Raw genomic sequence first — 21,407 nt, 5'->3', positions numbered from 1 at the left:
TGATCCAGGTGACAAAACGTTTGAAATCCCCTCTGTAGCAAAGGCTCCATGGCCATTACTCTCTCTCCATTCTACTGAAGAAAAAAAAATCCAACAAACTAAGTCTTCCTGACAGGTTTTATTAATATATTAAATCCCTACCTCTAAGTGTTAATGAATTTGGCAAGATGCTTTCCTTCCTGACTGAAGGATCTGGAGGAGCAGGCAAGGACCTGGGCCAAGGTAGGAGGGCAACATTAAAAGTGGGGGAGTGGAATAAACACAGAAAGAAGAGGGAAAACTTGGATAGGACATCTCCAATTTCCATTTGTCTGAGGCTCTTTGTTCCTGTCCCCTGCCAACCTGAGCCCACCCTGGTACCATAGGCTGAAACTGAGGGCAAAGTTAGACATAGAATGTAGGATCTCAGACCGTGGTTGCATTTAAGGTAGACTACAGGAGATGAAGGAGGACAACTCCTGGACAATTTCTTGATACTGAACCTTTGTTCCTCTTGTCTTTCATCCCATTAAAGATTAATCTGCCTAAACAGCAAGGAAGGAGCTCTATAAAGTTTGATTCCTGGAGGCAGATTTTTTTTGCCAGTTGTATCCAGCAAGTGTCAGATAATTGGAAGGGTGGAGTAAAGCTGTAAACCATGCCACACCTTTGTCAGAACTTGTCTGGGAGCAGAGTTACTGAAAGAGAAAAGGGGGAGGAGGGGAAGGGAAGCCAGCATATTTGAAAGATCACTCAGCCATAACACACCTTTGCTGGGGCGGGATAAAAAGTGTTCACTGCACATTTTTGGAAGAAGAAAACATCAGGGGAGGAGAGAGGGGGGCTTCATCTAAGGAGGTTCTCCATTCCTTGAGGAAAGCAATCTGGGTAAGTCCTTTGTTTGGAAAATCTGAATTGAGATTCTCCTGATGTATATAAAATGTTTTATAAACCTTATGGCTCTTCTATTGAGTGTAAGCTACTGTTATTATCGATATAGTCTGCTAATGCCAATAGACGAAATAGCTCATAAGGTATAAATGGGGTTTGGTTTGGTTTGGTTTGGTTTAATTACGAGGCAGTAGGATCCATTGGTCAGGCTGCTGCTCTGGAGTTAAAAGGCCTAGGCTTGGGTCTGAACTCTGTCACTTCACTTGTATTAGCCTCATTTCCTAATTTTTAAAATGAAGAGAGTGAATGAGATAATCTCTGAGCTCCTTTCAGCTCTAAATCTGAGCCTAATCTGGCTGAAGCTCATAGTTGGGATCATCAGATGGGGGGAGCTAGTGAATGAACCCCCAGCACCTAAGTGGAGCTCAGAATGTGTTCTGGTAGACAGATTTTTTTGGCATGACTTTCCATAGCATGAAATTTCCCCTTTTCATAGGAAAGTAGCATAGCTTAGTTGGCAGAATACTGATCTGATGTCAGATGATCACAACCTATATGTTCTTCAGCAAGTAATTTAATATTTATGGGTCTCGGTGTCTTCATCTGTAAAATGATACCCTGTAGTTGGACTAGATGACTTTTAAGGTCCCTTCCATCTCTAAATCTATAATCTTTGCATACCCGACTATCTGTCTTAACAAATATTCCTGAAGTATCTCAGGAGGAACAGAGAGTATATAAAATGCTAAATGGCACACTGGAGGGTCCTACCATAAATGGAGCTTGTTAGAACACTCATGACTCATGCTATTGTTCAGAACAGACTCCAACCCACCAATTGGTGAGGCCCATCGTAACTTCTGTGGCTGAACTCCCCTATTTGGGTTAAATTAAATCCCTCAGTCAGGGGCTCTTCCCCCAAACTGACAATACTAAAAGGTAAGCAGGGCAGGTATAATTTTTCTCACTCTTTTACAATGGAGGGAAAAATGTTAAGTGACTTCTCCAAGGTCACGCAGCTAATAAGTAGCAGGACAGGAACCCAAGTCTTCTCCCTCTAAATCCAATGTTACTCTCACCATGCTACCCTGTCTGTCCTGGATGAAATTAATTAATTGCGAAATCACTAACTTCACCTTGGACTAGGGTACTTTCCATTTTTCTTAAACAAAAGCTTAAGAGACAGTTGGCTTGAATATATTCATGGGTTCAGGAAGCATCAGAAAGAATTTTTTTAAAAAACTAGTTTCTTTGAAAGGCACAATCATTCCTTCCATGTTGGAATAGTCTCCTTTAGAAACAGAGTACAAGTTAGACGCAGAACTCTACCATGACGAATTTGTATTTCTTGGTGAATATGCTTCAGAGACACCAGCCACAGCAGAGATTACTGCAGAAAATGGTGAGATTTTAAAAGGGGGAAATGAAAATGACTGGATCTGTTTCAAACTGGAGTAATCATCCTTGGAAGGATACAATTACAGTGAAATAAGAAACAATCAGCGAAAGTCTTTAGAACTGCACCTTACGTCTGAGGTCAAGTTTGGACTCAAGTTGTAAAAGTGTATTTGCTGTGGTGTCAGACAAGCAGAAGCATCTAATTCATGCAAGTCCACAAATAGCTTTTGAGTCTCACCATTTGCAAGATAGTGTGGTAGGTGTTGAGAATATAAAGATAAAAAATGAACTTGTCCTGACCTAAAGGAGCCTATATTCTGTTCAGGAGATAGGAAAATGGGTTTAAATTTCCTCTATTTTACTTGAAAATTGCCAGCTATGGAGTCAGAAGTACCTAAGTTCAAATGTGACATCAGACACTTATTAACTGTGTGACCCTTGGGCAAGTCTCTTAACCCTATTTACCTCAGTTTCCTCATCTGTAAAATGAGTTGGAGAAGAAAATGGCAAACCACTCCATTATCTTTGGCAAGAACAACTCAAATGGGGTCATGGAGAGTAGGAGAGAGCTGAAACAACACAAGAACAACAATAAAATTCTCTTTAAGGAGATTTCATATCCCCAGATCTCTCACAGAAGTGAGTTTCTAGTGGTACCACCAGTGTATTTCAAGCCCCAAAGTGTTGGTTGGCTTAATATTTTTGGAAAATGCTGCCCTGATTAATGAGCTCTTACCTCTGGCCTGGCACTGACCTGCCTATACAGGCTTCTTCCTCCCTCCTCCCCAACGGTACCATCTTCTCAAAAATCTAAAAGAAGAAATACTATACAGCAACTGTTGATCACCCAGATTGAGGATAGTCAGGCACCACTTTCTGCTGAAGATCCAAGAGTCGGGGTGTGACCACATCTTTTTGAAATAACCTTTGCCTCCAGTATTATCACTTTCAGTGAACCCAATTAATCTGCTCTGTGCTATTGGACTGCCACTCCAAAGTTAATGAATTTGAATTTTATCTTAAATTATAATGTCAGAGTCGAAAAGGACTTCAACAGCCACCTAATCCAACCTACACCTGAAAAAAAAATTCTCTCAACAGCATTTCTGGCAAGCAGCCATCTAGTCTTTATTTGATGACCTCCCAAGAGAGGAGCACCTAGGTGGTTCAGTGGATAAAGTGCAAGACCTGGAATCAGGAAGACCTGAGTTCAAATTCTACTTTTGATATGACTAGGCAAATCACTTGGCCTCTCTGAATCTCAGTTTCCTCATCTGTAAAATAGGGATAATAGCAAGTTGTTGTGAACACCAAATGAGATAATGGAAAGCATTTTGCAAACCTTAAATGACAGTTATTATTATTATTCAATCCTAGATTGTTTGATATAAATTATATATGTATATACATATATACACGTATGTATATTGTACATATATACATGTTTACATGTAGTATGCATACATATACACACTTATGTATTATAAATACAGACACATAGACACACACAAATACAAACATAGAGACACATATATATTCAGGGAACCGATTAAGTCTTCAGTATGAGCATTTACACCTTCGAAATAAGCAAATGCTACAAATCAGGGCTTGATCTATTGTTTTCTTGATTGTCTACACAGAAGAAAGTGATGGAGAAATGCAAATAATGCAGATCAAACTTACAAGTCTGTTGTGTGTTCGTTTAGTTTTGTTTTTTTCCAGAGAACTGGTTATTAAAAACATTTGCCAGGACACATCTGAATATATTGGTCTTTGGTTTTAAAATTTAGCAATGTAGAGATCATGGAGGAATGGAAATTGTACAAAGGACACACATCCTTTGTAAGCCTGTAGCAAAAAATAGAGACGTTTATTCCCAAAAATAAAGACAAAAGAGAAAAGTATACAGATTCTCCACCTCTTCTGATTGTTAGGAGTCATAGGAACAAAATTACATTTATATAGCCCTTTAAGGTCTGCAAAGTTTCTTTAGATATATTATCTCACTTGGTCTTCATGACATCCCTATCAGGTAAGTACAACTCCGTCTTACAAATGAAAAAAATGAGCCTCAGAGAGGTTGAATTACTTGCTTGTGGCCAGACAGTCAGCAAATGTCAGAGGCTAGAGCTGGGCTCTGCTTTCTCCTGACTTCAAGTCTGTAGTCCTGATCCACCACTCCATCCTACCTCTCTGCTTCTATCTAATAAACCATCTAATAAGATGACTTAACATCCAATTGACACTCCCCAATTGTCCCTGTATTTTTTTTGTTGTTGGGCAATCATTTCAGTTGTGTCTAAGAGAGGGGAGTTTGTCATTTCCTTCTCCAGCTCATTTTACAGATGAGGAAATCAAGGCAAACAGGATTAAGTGATTTGCTCAAGGTCATGCAGCTAGGAAGTGTCTGAGAATGGATTTGAACTCACCAAGATGAGTCTTCCTGACTCCAAGTCTGGCACTCCATCTACTGCGCCACCTAGCTGTCCCTTGTCTTTATACTGTGAGATCAATTATCAGGGCAGTTTTTATAGTGATTTACCTAAAAAAGATTTTATTTTCACAAAACAGAAAATGACCACCCTTGCAAATAGACCCAAACAATTGTACTGATATTTTTATGTCATAAGGAAATGTTCCTGGATATTTTCAAATCTTAAAAGCATGCCTTAAGTATAAAACACATCTGCCTCATAATAAATAGCTATAGAACTGCTTAACAGCACTACTGTTTCTAATAAAATAACAATAATTGTAGCTCATTTTATATAACACTAAAAGTTTACAAAGCACTTTGGCAGGAGGCAATTCAAGCATTCCTACTCTTGTTTTGTAAATAAGGAAACTGAGGCTCAGATGGGTTAAATGATTTGGCCAGAGTCTCATAGTTAGTAAAGGAAAGAGGTGGTACTTCAAATTTAGGGTTTTTTTAATTCCAAGTAATGCTGAATTAGACTATCCTGATGGAACTAGAATATACATTCTTGAATCTGCTGAAAAGGCTCATTCTTTCATCCTAGTGTGTTTCAGAACTTGATTTCGAAGGTCTGCTTAAAAATAGTTGTTTTGAAACAGCACCTTATAAAGATGTCCACAATGGCCTCTCCTATGAAATGGGAGAGGAGTTAGGGAGAAGGGAAGGTACATTCTACTCAAGCCTTGAATCCAGAGTCACAGACAATCTTCCAAAAATCTATAAGATTCCAAAGTTAGACCTAAGAAAAGCTATGGAAATATGACATAGTCTATGGGTTCAATGACCACATATTCCTGGATTTGAACATGGGGGGAGAAAGTGGAGAATTCCAATTGCAAATCTTCTACTCAGCTGTCCCTATACCCAATGTTATGGGTGTTGATCAGAAATTTACTGGTTCAGCTTCTTGGAAGACACATATGCTTCCCACAATCTCACCCTTGACATGTCTCAGAAATTCCAATACTGTGGCAAATAGGGAGTGAAGACAGACGTTGGAGTGTAAAGACTAAAAGGTTAGCCTTAAAGTCAGTAAGATATGGGTACACGCATACACACACACACACACATACACGCATACACACACGCACACACACACACACATGCATATACACATGCACACACACACGCACACACACACGCACACACTCACTTTCTCCAAAAAATATCTTTTGGGGCTTAATAAATAAGTTCCTCTTCTGACACCATCTGTATGACCTCAAGCAAGTAGCATAACTTCTTTGCAACTCAGTTTCCTCATCTGTAAAATGAGGACATTGTACTAAATAATCTCCTAATGTTCTTTCCAACCTGAAGGTGGGACCCTAGGGATTTTTCTCAGATACATTGAGATTAAGTGCCTTCCTCACCCAAGGTCCCATAGACATGGGTACATAACTCTTTTCACTATATCCAGAGTCTTCCATTTTGTGACATCATTCCACAGAATAGAAAATAACCACATTGTTTGCCCCCGACAGCCTCTAAGGGCAATGAAATGCCTATCTCTGGAAAACAGCCATTAGTCCATAGCTAAAGGTCAGTTTGTTAAAGAAGGGCCCTCAATTAGTGCTCACATGAAGGATTGTAGGAAAGGTGTTAAGTTCCATATAACTTTTCATAGTATAAATTATACATGATATTACTGGAAATCAGTTCAAGTCACAAGTCAAGGATGGACTTTTAATTAGACTAGAATCAATGATTCCGTTTATTGAGCTCCTCCTCTTGGCCCTGGGATACATACTTTCTGTGGCATTTCAGATTCAGCCAAAATTTGTTGTGTGGTGCCTCCTTCCCAGCCTGCACCTAGGCTGTCTCTGAGAAATCATGATAAGGAGAGATGGTGCAGTTAACTAGCCAAGCTTTGCCTTTCTACAGGCTAAATGGAATTCTTCTGATGACTGTCTTTCCATGAGCCTGGTTTTCGGTGAAGAAGGGTAAGAGATTAAGCCAAGGATTCTTCTAAGGAAAGGGCTCCAGCAAAGGAATATATTCCACGGTGCGAGTCAAGATAGACACTGAACTGAACAAGGGAGAGTATTATAGAATCATGGAATCTTGGGATTGAAAGGAACCTTAGAGGCCTGTCCAAATCCTACTCAAAGCATTGAGAAATCCTGTCCTGAACCTCCCCAGCATGCTGGGTGATTTAACATCCTCTTGATTACCTCCAGTAACAAATGATACCTGTCTTCCATGTAGCATCCCTTCTTCTGGTTAAACATAATAATGTTGCTGTTCAGTTGTTTCAGTCACGTCCAACTTTTCATAACCCCATTTTGGGGGGGTGGTTGTTTGCAAAGACACTGGAATGGTTTGCCATTTCCTTCTCCAGTTCATTTTACAGATGAGGAAACTGAGGCAAACAGGGAGAATTAAGTTACTTGCCCAGGATCACATAGCTAATAAGTGTCTAAAGCCAGATTTGAATTCAGGAAGATGAGTCTTTCTGACTTCAGTCAGGGCCCAGCACTCTATCCACCAAGTCATCTAGGTGACCATAAATATAATAATAGCTAGTATTTAGACAGTACATTCCAGGTTGCCAAGCACTTTACAAATACTATCTCACTTTACCCTCACAATAACCCACAAATACCCACACAGCCCTTTGAGGTAGGTGCTATTATCTCCATTTTACAGATGAGCAAACTGAGGCAAATGGAAATTAAATGACTTGCCCAGGGTCACACAGCTATTGGAACTCAGGTCATCCTGGCTCCAGGTGCAGCGCTCTAAGTCACTAGCTGCAATTCTTCCAACCAATCTCAAAGAACACGATCTTGAGTTCTCTTGCCTCGCTCATTGCCCTCTGTTCCACACTCTTCCTTGTCAATGAGTCTTTTAAAATGTGGTACCCTAAACTGAACCCTGTCATTCCAGCTGGGTTCTGATAAGGACAGAGTACGACAGAACCAGCCCCTCCCTGCAGACACTATCGATGCCAGCTCTTTTCGACAAGTCACTGCTGACATGCTGAGCTCACATTCCCCTAAAGCACCCAGAGTTGGCTCTTTTGTTTACTTTTTCATATGAACTGCCTTTTGGTCATGCATCTCCTGTCTTATAATTTTGCAGGTTCTTGTTATTTTTTACCCTAAATCCAGGACTATGCCTTTATTCCAGTTAAGTTTCGTCTTTCTATCTTCAGTCCACCATTTCAGCTTGTTGATCTCTTTCCAGATCCCAGTTCTGTCATTCGTTTAGTTAGTACTTGTCTAGGCTTCTTACCCTCCCCAGAATGGATTAGCATGCCAGCTATGGGCCTTCATCCAACAGGACAGGAAGAAGGTGGCTAGATGCCTGTGACATTCACTGAAGAACTCTCTCCTTAATCAACTCTGGATCCAGTCAACTCATCAGTCCTGAGCCCACTTTACTATATTCAGTTTATGTCTCCATATTTCCCACAAGGAAATCATATGAGACTTCCTTAGATGTCTTCCTAAAACTGAGATTTAATACTTTCAAAGCATTTCTACAACCTACCCATCTAGTAACCTTATCAAAACAGTTAAAGAGCTTATTATGACACGATTTATTCTTAATGAATTTAAGCTAATTATCTGAGATCATTTAATTAAGTGCTGACAAACCACCCCTTTGATAATCTGTTCTAGAATTTTCCCAGAAATCAGCATCAAACCTGCTGCCCTATAGTTTGAAGTACAAAGATTCTTAGCTTTTTTGGAAAATGAGGCAAGACTTCTTCTCTCACTCACCATGATTCCTCAAAAATAACCAACAGAAGTTCAAGACTGATATCCATATGTTTTTACAGTATTGTTAGACAGAATTCCTTCCGAGCAGGTGACTTGAACAGTAAGGGCATCTGAGCTCTCTTTAAACACCTCCTTACTTATCTTGGGTTGCAATTCCTCGTTAACCATTTTTATTCTGTTTTTCTCAATCTGAATATATAAAACAGGTGACAAAAGGTCATCTTTCAATCTTTGCTATGTATGGATCTTATCTTCCTCAATCTTGTTTATAACATAAATCATACCTTAATTTAACATAATTTATCCCTTTATATTTTATTTGCCTATTATTACAAAACTCAGTTCATACTGGGGTTTCTGACTCCAGAAACTATTGGGTATACAGAGATAAATAAGAAAGTCTCTGTCCTCAAGGAACTTGTGCTCTAGTAGGGGAGATAAAACTCCTTACAAAACCAGGTAGATGGTGATTAGTGCTCAGAAAGAGCACAAAAGTGCTGTGAGTGTTCACAAGCAAGGAGAGATCATGGTGGGCAAGTGGAGCTGGAGATCAGAGAAGGCTCCATATAAGAAGTAACAGTTGATCTGGACTTGAAAGGTAGGATTTCAACAAGTGCAGATGCACAGAGGATCTGGCAAGCAGCATTCTCTCCGGGTGGGAAAAGAACATCACTAAAGGGCTTTCTTCAAAGGGTGAGCAGAGGACGATGGGTTTGTCTGGATTTGTCATTTAATGGGAATCTTTGAAAAGGAAGCGGCAGGAGGTAAGGCTGAGAGGGTGAGCAGTGGGAGGCCTGTATGTCAGACAAAAGTATTGAGACTTGACTCAGTGGTCAATGAAGAATTATTAAGGCTTTTTGAGGAGGGATATAATTAGAGATGAGCATTGAGCAGATTAACAGAATGTGCGGAAATAGACAAGAGTCACCCAGTAGGGTCAGGTATGGATGGGTTGTGACCTGCATTACTGGAAGGAATGCCCTCATCAATGAGATCACAGATCCAGCTGAGTAGTTGAGAAAATGGGATGAATTGGAGTAGAGAAGATACTGGAGGCAAAAAGATCACTTAGGAGGCTGCTATGATGATTCAGATGAAAAATAATGAAGTTCTGATCTAAGCTGGTGCAGAGGGAATGAAAAGGAAGGGAAGGGTGAAAGAGACACTGGTGGTAAATAAAACTGGGCCATTAACTCTGAGTAATGAATTCTTGATCGCTATACTCTGGCTAAGTCCACATATGATATTTTGAGCAGCTTGGGCCCAGCCAATATTAATCATGGTCCATCTGAAAAAGGACCTCTGGGTGACCACTTTGAAGAATATCTCTTATAGTCATCCAAAGATTACCATAAAAATAATAAGCACTTCGAAGTGCCCCTCTCCCTGAATGAAAACCTCTGGTCCAAAGGACCAGAATCCCAAGGACTATTATGCTGTGCTGTGTTATTCTCATCTTATTGTACAACATGAATATCACCTTGGAAGCAATCCTTGGAATCCTATCAAGGTCCTAAAGTTGAGAATCTTCTTTTCTAGGAATTGCACATGGTGGTTGAAAAGCCCTCATAATATGTCAGCCCACAAGCATTTATTAAGTGTTTACTTTGTGCTATGAACTGTGCTACTTTGTGGGGGTACAAAGCAAAGCAAAAACAGCCCTTGCATTAGGGTTCACATAGTTCAAGGAGTTCCTATTCTAATGGGGAGACAACATGAAAACTACTGGCTAGACACAAGACATAGACAGGTCATAGGGAATCTCCGAGGGAAGGCATTAGTATAGAGCAAGACCAAGAAAGGCTTCTTGAAAAAGGTGGGCCTTTACCTGAGATGTGAGAGAGGTCACATGGGGGAAATGGAGAGGGAGCACCTTCCAAGCGTAATGAACAACCAACGAAAATGTATAGAGTCGGGCGAGAAGAAACAGTAGTATCATAAAAGCTTTGTGATTCTCCTCTCTTCAAGGGATCCAGTATTATCCAAGCAACAAGCATTTCTAAAGTGCCTACTATGTGCCAGGCACAAAGACAAAATAAAAATCAATCCTTTCCATGAAGGACCTTACTTTGGGAGTGGGATGAGGGGAGGGAGGAAGGATACAACATAAAATATATAAACAGGTAAATATAGATGCAATTATCTGAAGAAGGAAAGGTCACTAGCAACTTGGAGGTACAGGAAAGATTTCCCATGAGGGGTAGAATATTAACTAAACCTTGAAAAATGATAGAGATTCTAAGAGGAAGTGGAGAGGGAGTCATGCCAGGCATGGGGGAGGGTAGCCTGTACAAAATTATAGAGATGGGTTAAGGAATTCTGAATTCAAAAAGCAAGTAGACCAGTTTGTCTGGAACATAGTATACAAGAAAGTGAATAATGTGAAATCAGCCTGAAGAGGTAGGTGGGAGCTGGAGGGTTTCCACCACTTGTATAAAGAGTTTGAGACTTATTCTAGAAGCAGTAGGGAGCCTCTATCGGTTCTTGAGTAGGGGAGTAACAATTAAAGGAATGACTTTTTCCCGATTTCTCTGTTTCTCTCTCAGGTGGCTATGATATGGATGGAACCAAGAAAAGCAGAAGAGAAGGCTCTGAAGTCACAGAAAGAGGCAAGACCAGATTCTGAGCTTATGCTCTAATGACCAATGTCCCACAGAGAAAGCACTGATATTATCATTGGAATGCTCTGGGTTGTTTTCAGCTGGTCTCCTTTAGTAACTCAGATAGCAAACTAGCTTTTTTTCTGTGATCTTTCAATATGTTTAGATGAAAGCATGATAAAAATAGCTTAAATTTACATAATGTTTTAAAATTTACCAAGTGTTTTGTGCATGTTATCCCATCTGATCCTCACAACAGCACTGTGAAGTAGATGCTTTTAATTTCCCCATTTTATAGATAAGAAAACTGAGATTAAAAAAATTAAATGACTTACACGGGGTACCCAGATAATTAAGTGTCTGAGACAAGATTTGAACTCTTCCTCAGTGTAGGTCCATCATTCTATTCACTTTGTAACTAGATTCTTCAAGTTGAAGTGGAATGTGTATCAGGGATTCCCAGGAGCTCTACAATGAGAGGATTCTGGAAAGTACTCAAACTCTTGTTCAAATCTAGTCACATTTGTAAGAGCTGCTTTGCTGGGCTTTAAAAGCTGTTTCTAATACTTATCTAATCTCATGCTCCTGCTAGAACAACTGAGGCAGCATGACTGCTAGTTACCCCGGGCAAGGCTTGTGACCTCGATCAATCTCTGTTTTGTCATCTATAAATAATAGTACCTATGTCACAAGGCTGTTGTGAGAATCAAATGAGATTATACACATATGGAGTTCTGCAAACCTTAAAGTGATCGGTAAACTATTTAGTAGTAGGGATAGTAGTAGTAGTAGTAGTAGTAGTAATAGGAGGAGGGAGAAGGAGGATAACTTCCAATCACTGGCAGTTTTATAAAGACCTAATACATACAACCAGCCTATAGACATCCCCCCCTCCACACACACACACACACACACACACACACACACACACACACACACACATACACACACACATACACAATCATCACTGAAAGTGGCAAAATTGAGACTTAGTGGCTGCAGGTTCACTTCCCAAGGGATCTCCTCATTTTGAATATTCCCATCCTGGGACTCCTTATCCCCTTCAAGGTTGTGCTTTTTATTAATTTTGATTTGATTTCCCCTGGATAGAATGGAGGCAGGGCCCAGAGATTTATGTGCCCTAAAGACACCGCTGTCTGTAGCTGAAACATGCCGTGTCCTGTTCATGCCTCCAAGTCTCAAGGAAGCGAAAAGAACAAAAGGTTTTGTGCCAACCTCCTGCCCCAGCTGAGGCAGCTCACAGCAGTCTGGAGAGGCAGAGTGAGTCATGGGAAGAGGAGTTAGGTCTTTTCCAATGCCAAAACTGCATAGCATAGGATTCCATTGTTGAATAAGGGGCTTTAAATGTCTCATTCAGAGATGTTCTTTTTTTCTGGTTGCTATGAATCACACTGACAGAACATCCAAGGAGAACAAAACACAGGTACCCCAAACAGCTGGACCCAAATGTAACATGATGTGTTCTAACACAGATTCAGTTACACCACAGGTCAAATTATAAATTCTCCCCAAATATAACTGCTACACACAGAGCCATTACTAGAGTGGTTAACCAGAACTTACTCCTAGGGCACTGAGGCTTTTCTCTCCTTATAGTAGAACTCTGGTCTGTCAGTCTTGCACAGTGCAGTGTTAGTGCCTCCCACTCCCTCTCCTGCACTGAGCCACCAGCCCCAAAGATGTCATCAACATGGCATCCCTTACTCATGGGCTGTCTTCCTCCACCATCTTGCTCCTTTCCCCTTATCCTAGGAGGCTGGGCTATTGGAGAGAACAGAGACTTGAAATGAACCTCCTGGAGGACTGAATGTGCCTAACTGGGACAGACCCCCCCCCCCCCCCCGCCACACACACACACACACACGCACACACACACACATGTGCCCTAGGTGCCAGACTTCCTAATAACATCTCTGACCTATAGCAAACAGTTCTGCAAAAGTTGGCTGTACTATAGTTAGACTAAGGCAGGTGATAATCTACTTGCCCCCCGCCTCAACTTGCCCAGGGTTAGAAGGAAATTTCTGTGGGATAAACCATTTGACCTCTTTCTTTTTCTTTCCCTAGTTATCACTGAAACAGTAACCACAAGACTTACATCCTTACCACCAAGTAAGTAGCTATTTTACTGTGTACTATCCACCTGAAATAAAGCATATTGTGTTTCTGTTTACCATCACACAAATTTTATGAGAACATAATTCCAGATTTGGCATCTCTAAAATCATCACCATCACAGAAGTCCTGAATGACTTTTACATATGTTTATACAGACCCAGAGGCAAGCATTTTGTCTGAGAGTACATGGGAGTGTTTGGTAAGAAAGAAATCTTGAATAGTGGAGTTCTTACCACCTTCCCACTTGCTTGCATGATAATTTTAATGTTAATGACTTAAAATGAATAAATTTGGCATCTAAGCACACCAATTTAAAACTGAAGAACTTCTAACTCCAACAAGACTGCTATCCTCTAGCCAAAAGGAAGGCTTCATGGTGTTATTAAGATATATGAGCATCTGCTGAGTACCTCTCTGCCCTCTGTCCTTCACGTGCCTGCCATAAGAAGAATGGGGATTTGTTTCAGTTAAAGGGATTGGGAGGGGGGGTCGAAAAGATAGTAAGAAATGACTCATGGTTTTCCTGCAAGTAGCCAACCACAATAAGCATTCAGCTCAGTTTAATTGAATTAAGCAAGCATTTATTCAATTTTTAAGCATTTTTTCAGTTGAAGAACCTATGCCAAACACTATGGTGTACAAATATGATAAAGACATAATCACCGATGTTTTGAAGTAAGATGAAAATTGAGGGATGCGGAGCCATGAAACAGAGACAGTATCTGAAATATGCTTCTGACTTGACCTAGATAGCCACAATCATCCTGGTATAAATTGGCTTTAGGGAAGCATACAATATTAATGGATATTTTTATAAGGACCTACAGGAGGTCTCATACTGTGCCATTTTCATGTCTTAGGCTAAAGTAAGCTCATGGTCTCCTAGGATTAAAAGTGAAAGAGACTTTAGAGACCATTTAGTCCTACCTCTTCATTTTCTAGAAATAAGGAAACCTCAGTAGAGGTTAACTGACTTGCTCAAGGTCACACAAAACCAGATCCTTTGACTCAAAATCCAAGGTTCTCGTCACATCTAAATTCAATATTTAAAATGCTTGTTGAATTATGATTTTGATGTGAATGACTTAAAATGGATATAGTTGGTCCTCAGGTACATTGGTTTAAAATTTTTAAAAAACAGTGAACTCTAGTTGGCTAATTAACACTTAAATCAAAGGCAGGACTGATGATATTACTCATCTATTGTTCCAGTCTGTGACTTGCGAGATACAAGAAGGAGGTGACATGAGCTCCATCACACAGAAGGCTTACAGGCTAGTTAGGAAAATTTTGCATTGAGGCATGAAATAACTAAAGTAGCAGCAGCCATTGCTCTCTCTTGATCTCAGTTTCTCTATCTATAAAATGAGACTGAATGATTGGCAAGGTATTTTGAGGCTCTAAAATCAAAATATTATACAGTTTTGTTACATCGTTACAGAATAAGAACAAATAAGTTATCATTCATTTACAAAACTATTAAGCACCTAATATATGCAAGCACTATGCTAGGTACTAAAGCAGGACTTCTTAGTCTGGAGCTTGTCACTTGGGATTTTTTTAATATTTAGATAACTGTATTTTAATATGATTGGTTTCTTTTGTAATTCTAGTATTTTATCTCATTCATTTTACATTATTTTGGGATAGCCTATTCCATAGGCTTTATCAGAAAGAGTCCGTGACATAAAAAAGGTTAAGAATTCCTAGAGTACAGGTACAAAGACAAAAGCAGAAATGAAGAAAAACAGCAAAGGGAATGATGAGTGTGGGTCAAGATTCTCTAGGGATGGTCTCAGAGCAAAGGACTTCTGCCTTATTCCCTTACCCCAAGGCCCAAATTCTAATCTGGTTCTTGCTTCTGGCAGAAGGAGGAACCAGCAATGGATATGCTAAAACATCATCTCTCAGTGGAGGCAGTAGGCTGGAGAAGCACAGTCTAACCCATGGAAGCAGTGGCTACATAAACTCCAGTAAGTACAGTAGTGGCAGAGGGACTTAAAGGAGCAGAGATGGAAACCCCAGGGCAGGAAAAGCTGGAGAGGGAGAACACCAAAGCAGTGTGTACAGGGAGATTGAAAACAGCTTCTACCATACACACACCCAACTTCTCAAGAGAGGGCAACAGTGAGACAATATACAACCCCAAGTGAGTGTGACTTAAAAATAATCAATATTTGTGATCATTCACATTAAAACCTCAATGTGAACACAATTAATCAATAGGACTTAATGGAGAAAGGGTCTGCCTGCCCACCTAACTCACCTCTTCCTTCTCATTCAACTCTAAGCCATCTCCTTTCAAGTAGGTACAACAGTATTAAAAATAATTTCCAGTTTTACCATCTGAATAGTTATAACCACAGTCCACCAAAGAACCTTCAATGTTGGCTTCATTGCGCAAGACTCCATTGGTCAAGCTTCCCATAGAAACCTTTCATTCCTAGAGAAATAATCTTTTTCAGGTAAAAGAAGTAACACAAGAACACTGTGAAGAAATTCTGTGCCCTGAAAATAACCTGGTCCAAATGCTTCTTCCTTTAATGGGGAGAAGGAGGTCATATTTAATTGATTAATATCACATTCATGTCATATGTTTGGGGGCTAACTGAAAAGTGCCCTAAGTTTAAATTCTATCAATTTGTTTTCTAAATGTTTATTTCCTCGCTCCTACTTTGGGTTACTGCTCGCTATTCTTTCTTTCATGGATTCCCAGTGGGTGATGGTGCAGTAACACCAACTCTACAAGACTAAAAATGTCATTTCACCACTAAATATAGAAATATTCTTCCTTTAAGAAACAATCAAAGGCATTCACTGGCTCCTTTTCTGTACTTTTATTATGATTACTTGTTACACGTAGCCTGAGATTATTGAGTCCAGTTGGGAACACATTAACTGCTAAATTCATTTCTTCAGGAATACTATAAAAGTCCATCTTTTTTTATATTCATAGGTGGAAGCTTAAGAGGGAATGCCTCTACTTCCAGCTACAGGAGGGCCCAGTCTCCTGCCTCTACGCTCCCCAATTCACCAGGCTCCACCTTTGAAAGGAAAAGTCATGCCACACGCCATGCAACGTATGAAGGTATCAGCATTATAAGCTTTAGAGTTGGCCCGTCCCCTCTGTCAACCTCACACATTGGCCACATAAGGAACATTGATCATCTGCATTCCCCTCTATCCCTTTTCCCTTTTTCTTTCTTCTCTCAAATAGTTTATGGACTCACATCCAGTTGGTTATATCCTATTATATGGTTTATTAGGAATATTAATTCCTTATGCAGGGAATACTAACATAATAAATTCAGTGATGCAGTGAATAAAGCACCAGTGCAGGAGTCAGGAGGACCTGAATTCAAATCTTACCTCAGACACTTGACACTCACTAGTTGTGTGACCTTGGGCAAGTGACTCAACCCCAATTGCTTCATCCTTGGTCATCTCCAGTCATCCTGATGAATATCTGGTCACTGGATTCAAATGACTCTGGAGAAGAAGTGAGGCTGGTGACCTGCACAGCCCTCCCTCACTCAAAACAAAGTCAAGTGCAAGTCATGTCATTATTTCTCTGATGGCATGGTCTGCTTCAGCAACAAAGGATGAACACACACAAATAGATTCAGTGCTAGCCACATATTACGCAGGGGGTGAGGTTCATGGGAAGTCTCAGCTATAAGTGAGATATAACAGTTACCCAGGTCAGTACATTAGGACAAAGTGAACTTCAGAGTTTCATTTCAACAAGGTTCTCTACCAAAGTTGTAGGCATTCCTACAATCAGGAGCACTTTTATGTCTTATTAAACACTTGGGTCCCATGCTGATGTGACTGTAGTAAGAGTAAGAAGAAGGAACTTGCATGAAATGGAAAGGGGGGGGCATGCAGTAAGAATGACTCCTTCCTTGGAAATTCATCACAAAGATGAACACCTCTTTGCCTGAAACTCCTATCAATGGCAGGACCAATTTTAGAATAGCAACCAGAATGAACCCAATCCAATGGAAGATATTAACTATTTATTCTATAAATCTATCTATCATTTGTCTTTCCTTTGAGAGCTGATGGTGAAAAGCGTTCCTCATTTTCTTCTCAAAATGTACCACCCTATGCTGAGTAAGCCTCTCAGAAGCCCCACTTGTCCACACTCACATTTATGCTAACTGTTTGATTCTTCCTCAGGGAGCTCCAGTGGGAATTCCTCTCCAGAATACCCTCGGAAGGAACTTGGTATGTTCTGTCATTATTTCTAGTGGAAATGAGAGAGCATGGTCATGGGAAGTTGCCATAGGAGGGAAACATCATATGTTAGATGGCTGTTCTTGAAGCACCCTGACCCTATTCTACCATCAAGGTGTCCTGAAGATACAGTAACCTATTCTAAATGCCATGCACACTGAAGTATCTTCATAGATAGTCAATCATATTCACTTGCCAGCATGAAGTCAGACATTTACATTTTGTCTAAGCCAAGGGCATCCCAAGGACAAACTAAAATGTGGGGATTTTTTTTTTCCAAAATAGAATTAGGACAAACCTAGAAGTAAGATGTACTAGGGTATAACAATCCCAAACAATATATATATCCTATCACTTGACCCTGATATTTTAAATGACCTTCCTCCAAAATTCGCCACATTTTTCTGGTTTGCCAAGTCCTAGACTGTTTCCAAAAGTCAACACAATCTTAAATACCTTTCTACCCTTTGTTGTATTTTTATCCTCATACGTTAACTAATGATGCTCTTATAATGTTGAAAGGTTCGCATTTCTCTGCTTGCAGTGGAAAAAAAAAACCAAGTAAGAGAAAAACAAAGGAAAACTTGGCAAATTATTATAATTGAATTTATTCAATCCTTGTAGTCTGCTGGCCTATACAATTCAAATCCCCTAACTGACTTTTTAAAACTATAATCAACATTTGTCCCTCTTCTAGACAAACTAAATTAACTGGGTAAATGCTAACTTTCCCTACCACTTTTGCACATGGACAGCATTTATTAAGTACCACAAGACAGTGTATTATACTGGACAAAATATAAGACTTGAAGATAAGAAGAATGGGGTTTAAAATCTTGACTCTGGCTCTTAGCTCAAGGTGTGATCATTTTGTCAGGCACTTAACTTCTCTGAGACTCACGTATCTCCCTGAGACCATAAGCAATAGACAAACTTGTGAGGATTAAATGAGTGTGAATATGTCAAATGTATGTGAAGTGTTTTGTGACCCATGAAGAGCTGTGTAAATGACTGCTGTTATTATTCACTGTATACAATGCATTACACAAAGCTCCTACCTAGACAAGCCAGCACCCTGCAATGTACCTAGTATTCACTGTTCAGTTTTAACTGTAGCTTCTCTTAGACATGTCTGAGACTGTTTCCTTTTCCCCCCAGGATCTTCTTCCACCAGAGGACGGAGCCAGACTCGAGGTGAGCTAAAATTGCTGGATTCAATGAGCTCCTACTATGTGCTCCGCCCTCTTCTATAAAATTTTGCACATGCAAAAGAGAAGTAAGGCACAATCCCTGCTTTCAAGTAGTTTACAATCTTCTGACCATCTTTTTTTTTTTTTTTTTTGGTCTGTTTGCTCCTTCATGATAAGATGGGGTTTAATAGTGATTCAGCAACATTGTGGGTCAGGCTTTGGACAAATAGCAAAAAACTAGATGTAAAGGGTTTTCTCTGCCTTGAATCTCAAGATTCAATTCAATTCAACAGACATTAGTCTAGCACTATGTGCAATGCCTTCTGTAGGTAAAAAAATATATAAAGGAAAAATTAAATATAGGACCTGCCTTCGGGAACTTAGCATCATTGCTGTAGCATTGCACTCCAAACCAGGGTTATTGTTCTACATAGAATTCCCTTTTGTAACCTGTAAGTGACTATGTAAATGTGATCTGTGATTATTCTTATTCCTGGCTATCTATTTTAATTGTATTTTCATGCTTCAGATGGTGAAAAATATTCCCTTTTATTCTCATTAGTTAGATGAGAAGAACTCTCTATGGTAATTTATCAATCTCACCACCTCCTAAGAGGCAAGTTCATCAGAAAGGAACATTTCCCTTAAATCAGCTGGAGAAATCTACTCTTGGCAAGCAGAAAAAAATGATAAGAATACAATTCTTTTCCAGGTTTAGATAAGAAGCCGTATGGTATAATAGACAGAGTGTTAGGGGGGCCTGGGTTTGAATTCCACCTCTGACACTTACCAGTTGTATGATTACATGCAAGTCATTTAGCCCTTCTTGGGACTGTTTCCTCATCTGTAAAATGGGGATGATAATATCTGCTCTTATCACAGAGTTATTGTGAGTCTCAAATGAGGTTGTACAAAGTACCTTGCAAAGTTAAAAGCACTAGATAAAAATAGCTATCATTCAACAAAGCTAGAGTACACCATTGACTCTCTCAACATTCTCCAAAGACCCGAGGCAAATTTGTTGTAGGGTCTCGATTATCATTAGTAACCCAAACATGTTGTGAACTTTATAGAGTTCAGAAGTTTGGTCGGGTGCTCCAGATATCTAAACTTCACACATGTAACAAGCCTATTGATAACAAGCTGATGATAACACAAGAAATTATACAGCTTTATTTCCCTGCTGTTTCTCCACAAAGACAGTTATGTGAACAAGCCTGTTTTTAGGGTTTTCCAACACATAGGATTCTCAGGAAGCAGGAGAGTAAGCTCTTCTTCAAGCCCTAAAAAGCTTGCTTGCCCTCAATCCTTTTCAAACAGGGTCTTTATTGATCCCCTGTCCTAGAGCTGGTTTGCCCATCAGGAATTTTAGTTGAGTCTGGCCACATGACCTTAGAGCATCTCCCGAAACTCCTGAACCCTTCTGAATGTCAATAAACAGAGCTTCTTTTCTTACTGAATCAAGAGCTTTGTGAATTACACTGCCTCTAATGGTCATTTCATGTTCATGCTGGGTGGGAAACGGGACTTCCCAGAGCATCACTTTTTTTGCAGGACCAGATTCATCATGTTCCTTTCTTTCATGGTCTTTTTCTCTTCTCCTTTTCAGAGAGTGAAATTCGTGTTCGCCTGCAAAGTGCTTCCCCATCTACCCGATGTGAGTTGTTTAGCCTCTTACTGGAGATTGAACAAGACAGTAAATAAGAGACAACAAGAAAGAGAGAAGAGAGAGAACAAGAAACAGAGAGAATGAGAGAATGTGAAAAAGAATGAGAGATGATAAGACAGGAGGAGAGAGAGAGAAAATGAGAAAGAAAATGAAAGAGGATAGAACAAAAGATAGAACAAAAGAATGAAAGGGAGAGAAAGAAAAAGTGAGATGAAAGAGAATGAGAGGGGGAAAGAGAAAGAATGAGAAAGAGAGAAAGGAGAGAGGGGGGTGAAAGGGAGAGAGAGAATGAGAGAAAACTTGGGCCTCATTTCTTAGCCATTTTTTGTTCACCTTCAAATGAGTCCAGGAGACACCCCAATACTGAGGGCGCATGGATAGAGGGAGTTTACTTACTGGGTGCTACCTACACCAGTGAAATCCCAAGTCTGGCCCCCACCCACCAAATAATTGTTCAATGCAGAGCTCAAAGGACATTCCAAAAATGTTCCTGTGGATCTCTAACTGCCGTCCTCCCAAACAGTCAGCATGTAACAAATATCCCCTGTGACAGCTGGGGTTAGGAAAGAGTCATAGGACTAATGAGAATGTTTCTGGATTCTTGACCAGGGACAGAATTGGATGATGTGAAACGTTTGCTCAAGGGAAGCCGATCAGCCAGTGCGAGTCCCACTCGGAACTCCTCCAACACACTCCCCATCCCCAAGAAGGCTACTGTGGAAACCAAGATGGTGACCGAGAGTTCTCAGTCAGGTAAGTGCCAGAGAAACTGAGGTAAAGGGACTGTCAGCAAAAGAAGCAGGTTTGTCTTAGCCCAGGAAAACTCTCTGGGCCCTGACATGAATTTCAAGCTGTGATTCATACCTAAAGAGCATCAGTACCTTCTCTTTTCTGCAGCGTTAGAAAACTGTAGGCTGTGTCCTTTGCAAACAAGTTTGGCCAAACAGCCCCCCTAAATCGTTGGCCTAATCCCAATACCTAATAAAGGTTTCGTTTCTCGAAAGAAGAATGATCCCTCATCACAGACTATCCTGCACAAGATTAGGTTTGTTTACTTTGGACACCATGCTGCGCTGGGCATGTGGGGACAACTCTAAGTTT

The 21,407-nt window shown here is 40.1% G+C and overlaps 1 protein-coding gene across 2 annotated transcripts in view; it reads left to right on the top strand.

Annotated features, from left to right (window-relative positions):
* Positions 1 to 706: 706 nt before the first annotated feature.
* The window catches only part of COL17A1 (collagen type XVII alpha 1 chain), a 65,560-nt gene continuing 44,859 nt past the window's right edge, over positions 707 to 21,407 (top strand). For both annotated transcript variants that reach the window (XM_072621500.1, XM_072621499.1), the window contains exons 1-9: positions 707 to 867; positions 11,016 to 11,078; positions 13,158 to 13,202; positions 15,077 to 15,181; positions 16,165 to 16,296; positions 17,391 to 17,438; positions 18,606 to 18,641; positions 20,247 to 20,294; positions 20,916 to 21,059. In XM_072621500.1, coding sequence (XP_072477601.1) covers positions 11,027 to 11,078; positions 13,158 to 13,202; positions 15,077 to 15,181; positions 16,165 to 16,296; positions 17,391 to 17,438; positions 18,606 to 18,641; positions 20,247 to 20,294; positions 20,916 to 21,059 — 610 coding nt within the window. In that variant the 5' untranslated portion in view covers positions 707 to 867; positions 11,016 to 11,026. The remainder of the gene's footprint in view (positions 868 to 11,015; positions 11,079 to 13,157; positions 13,203 to 15,076; positions 15,182 to 16,164; positions 16,297 to 17,390; positions 17,439 to 18,605; positions 18,642 to 20,246; positions 20,295 to 20,915; positions 21,060 to 21,407) is intronic.

This window comes from Notamacropus eugenii, chromosome 1, assembly GCF_028372415.1.
Source record: "Notamacropus eugenii isolate mMacEug1 chromosome 1, mMacEug1.pri_v2, whole genome shotgun sequence".
In the NCBI taxonomy this organism is placed as follows: domain Eukaryota; kingdom Metazoa; phylum Chordata; class Mammalia; order Diprotodontia; family Macropodidae; genus Notamacropus; species Notamacropus eugenii.
The sequence above is the reverse complement of the archived record's forward strand: the minus strand, read 5'-3'. Positions and strand labels throughout refer to the sequence as shown.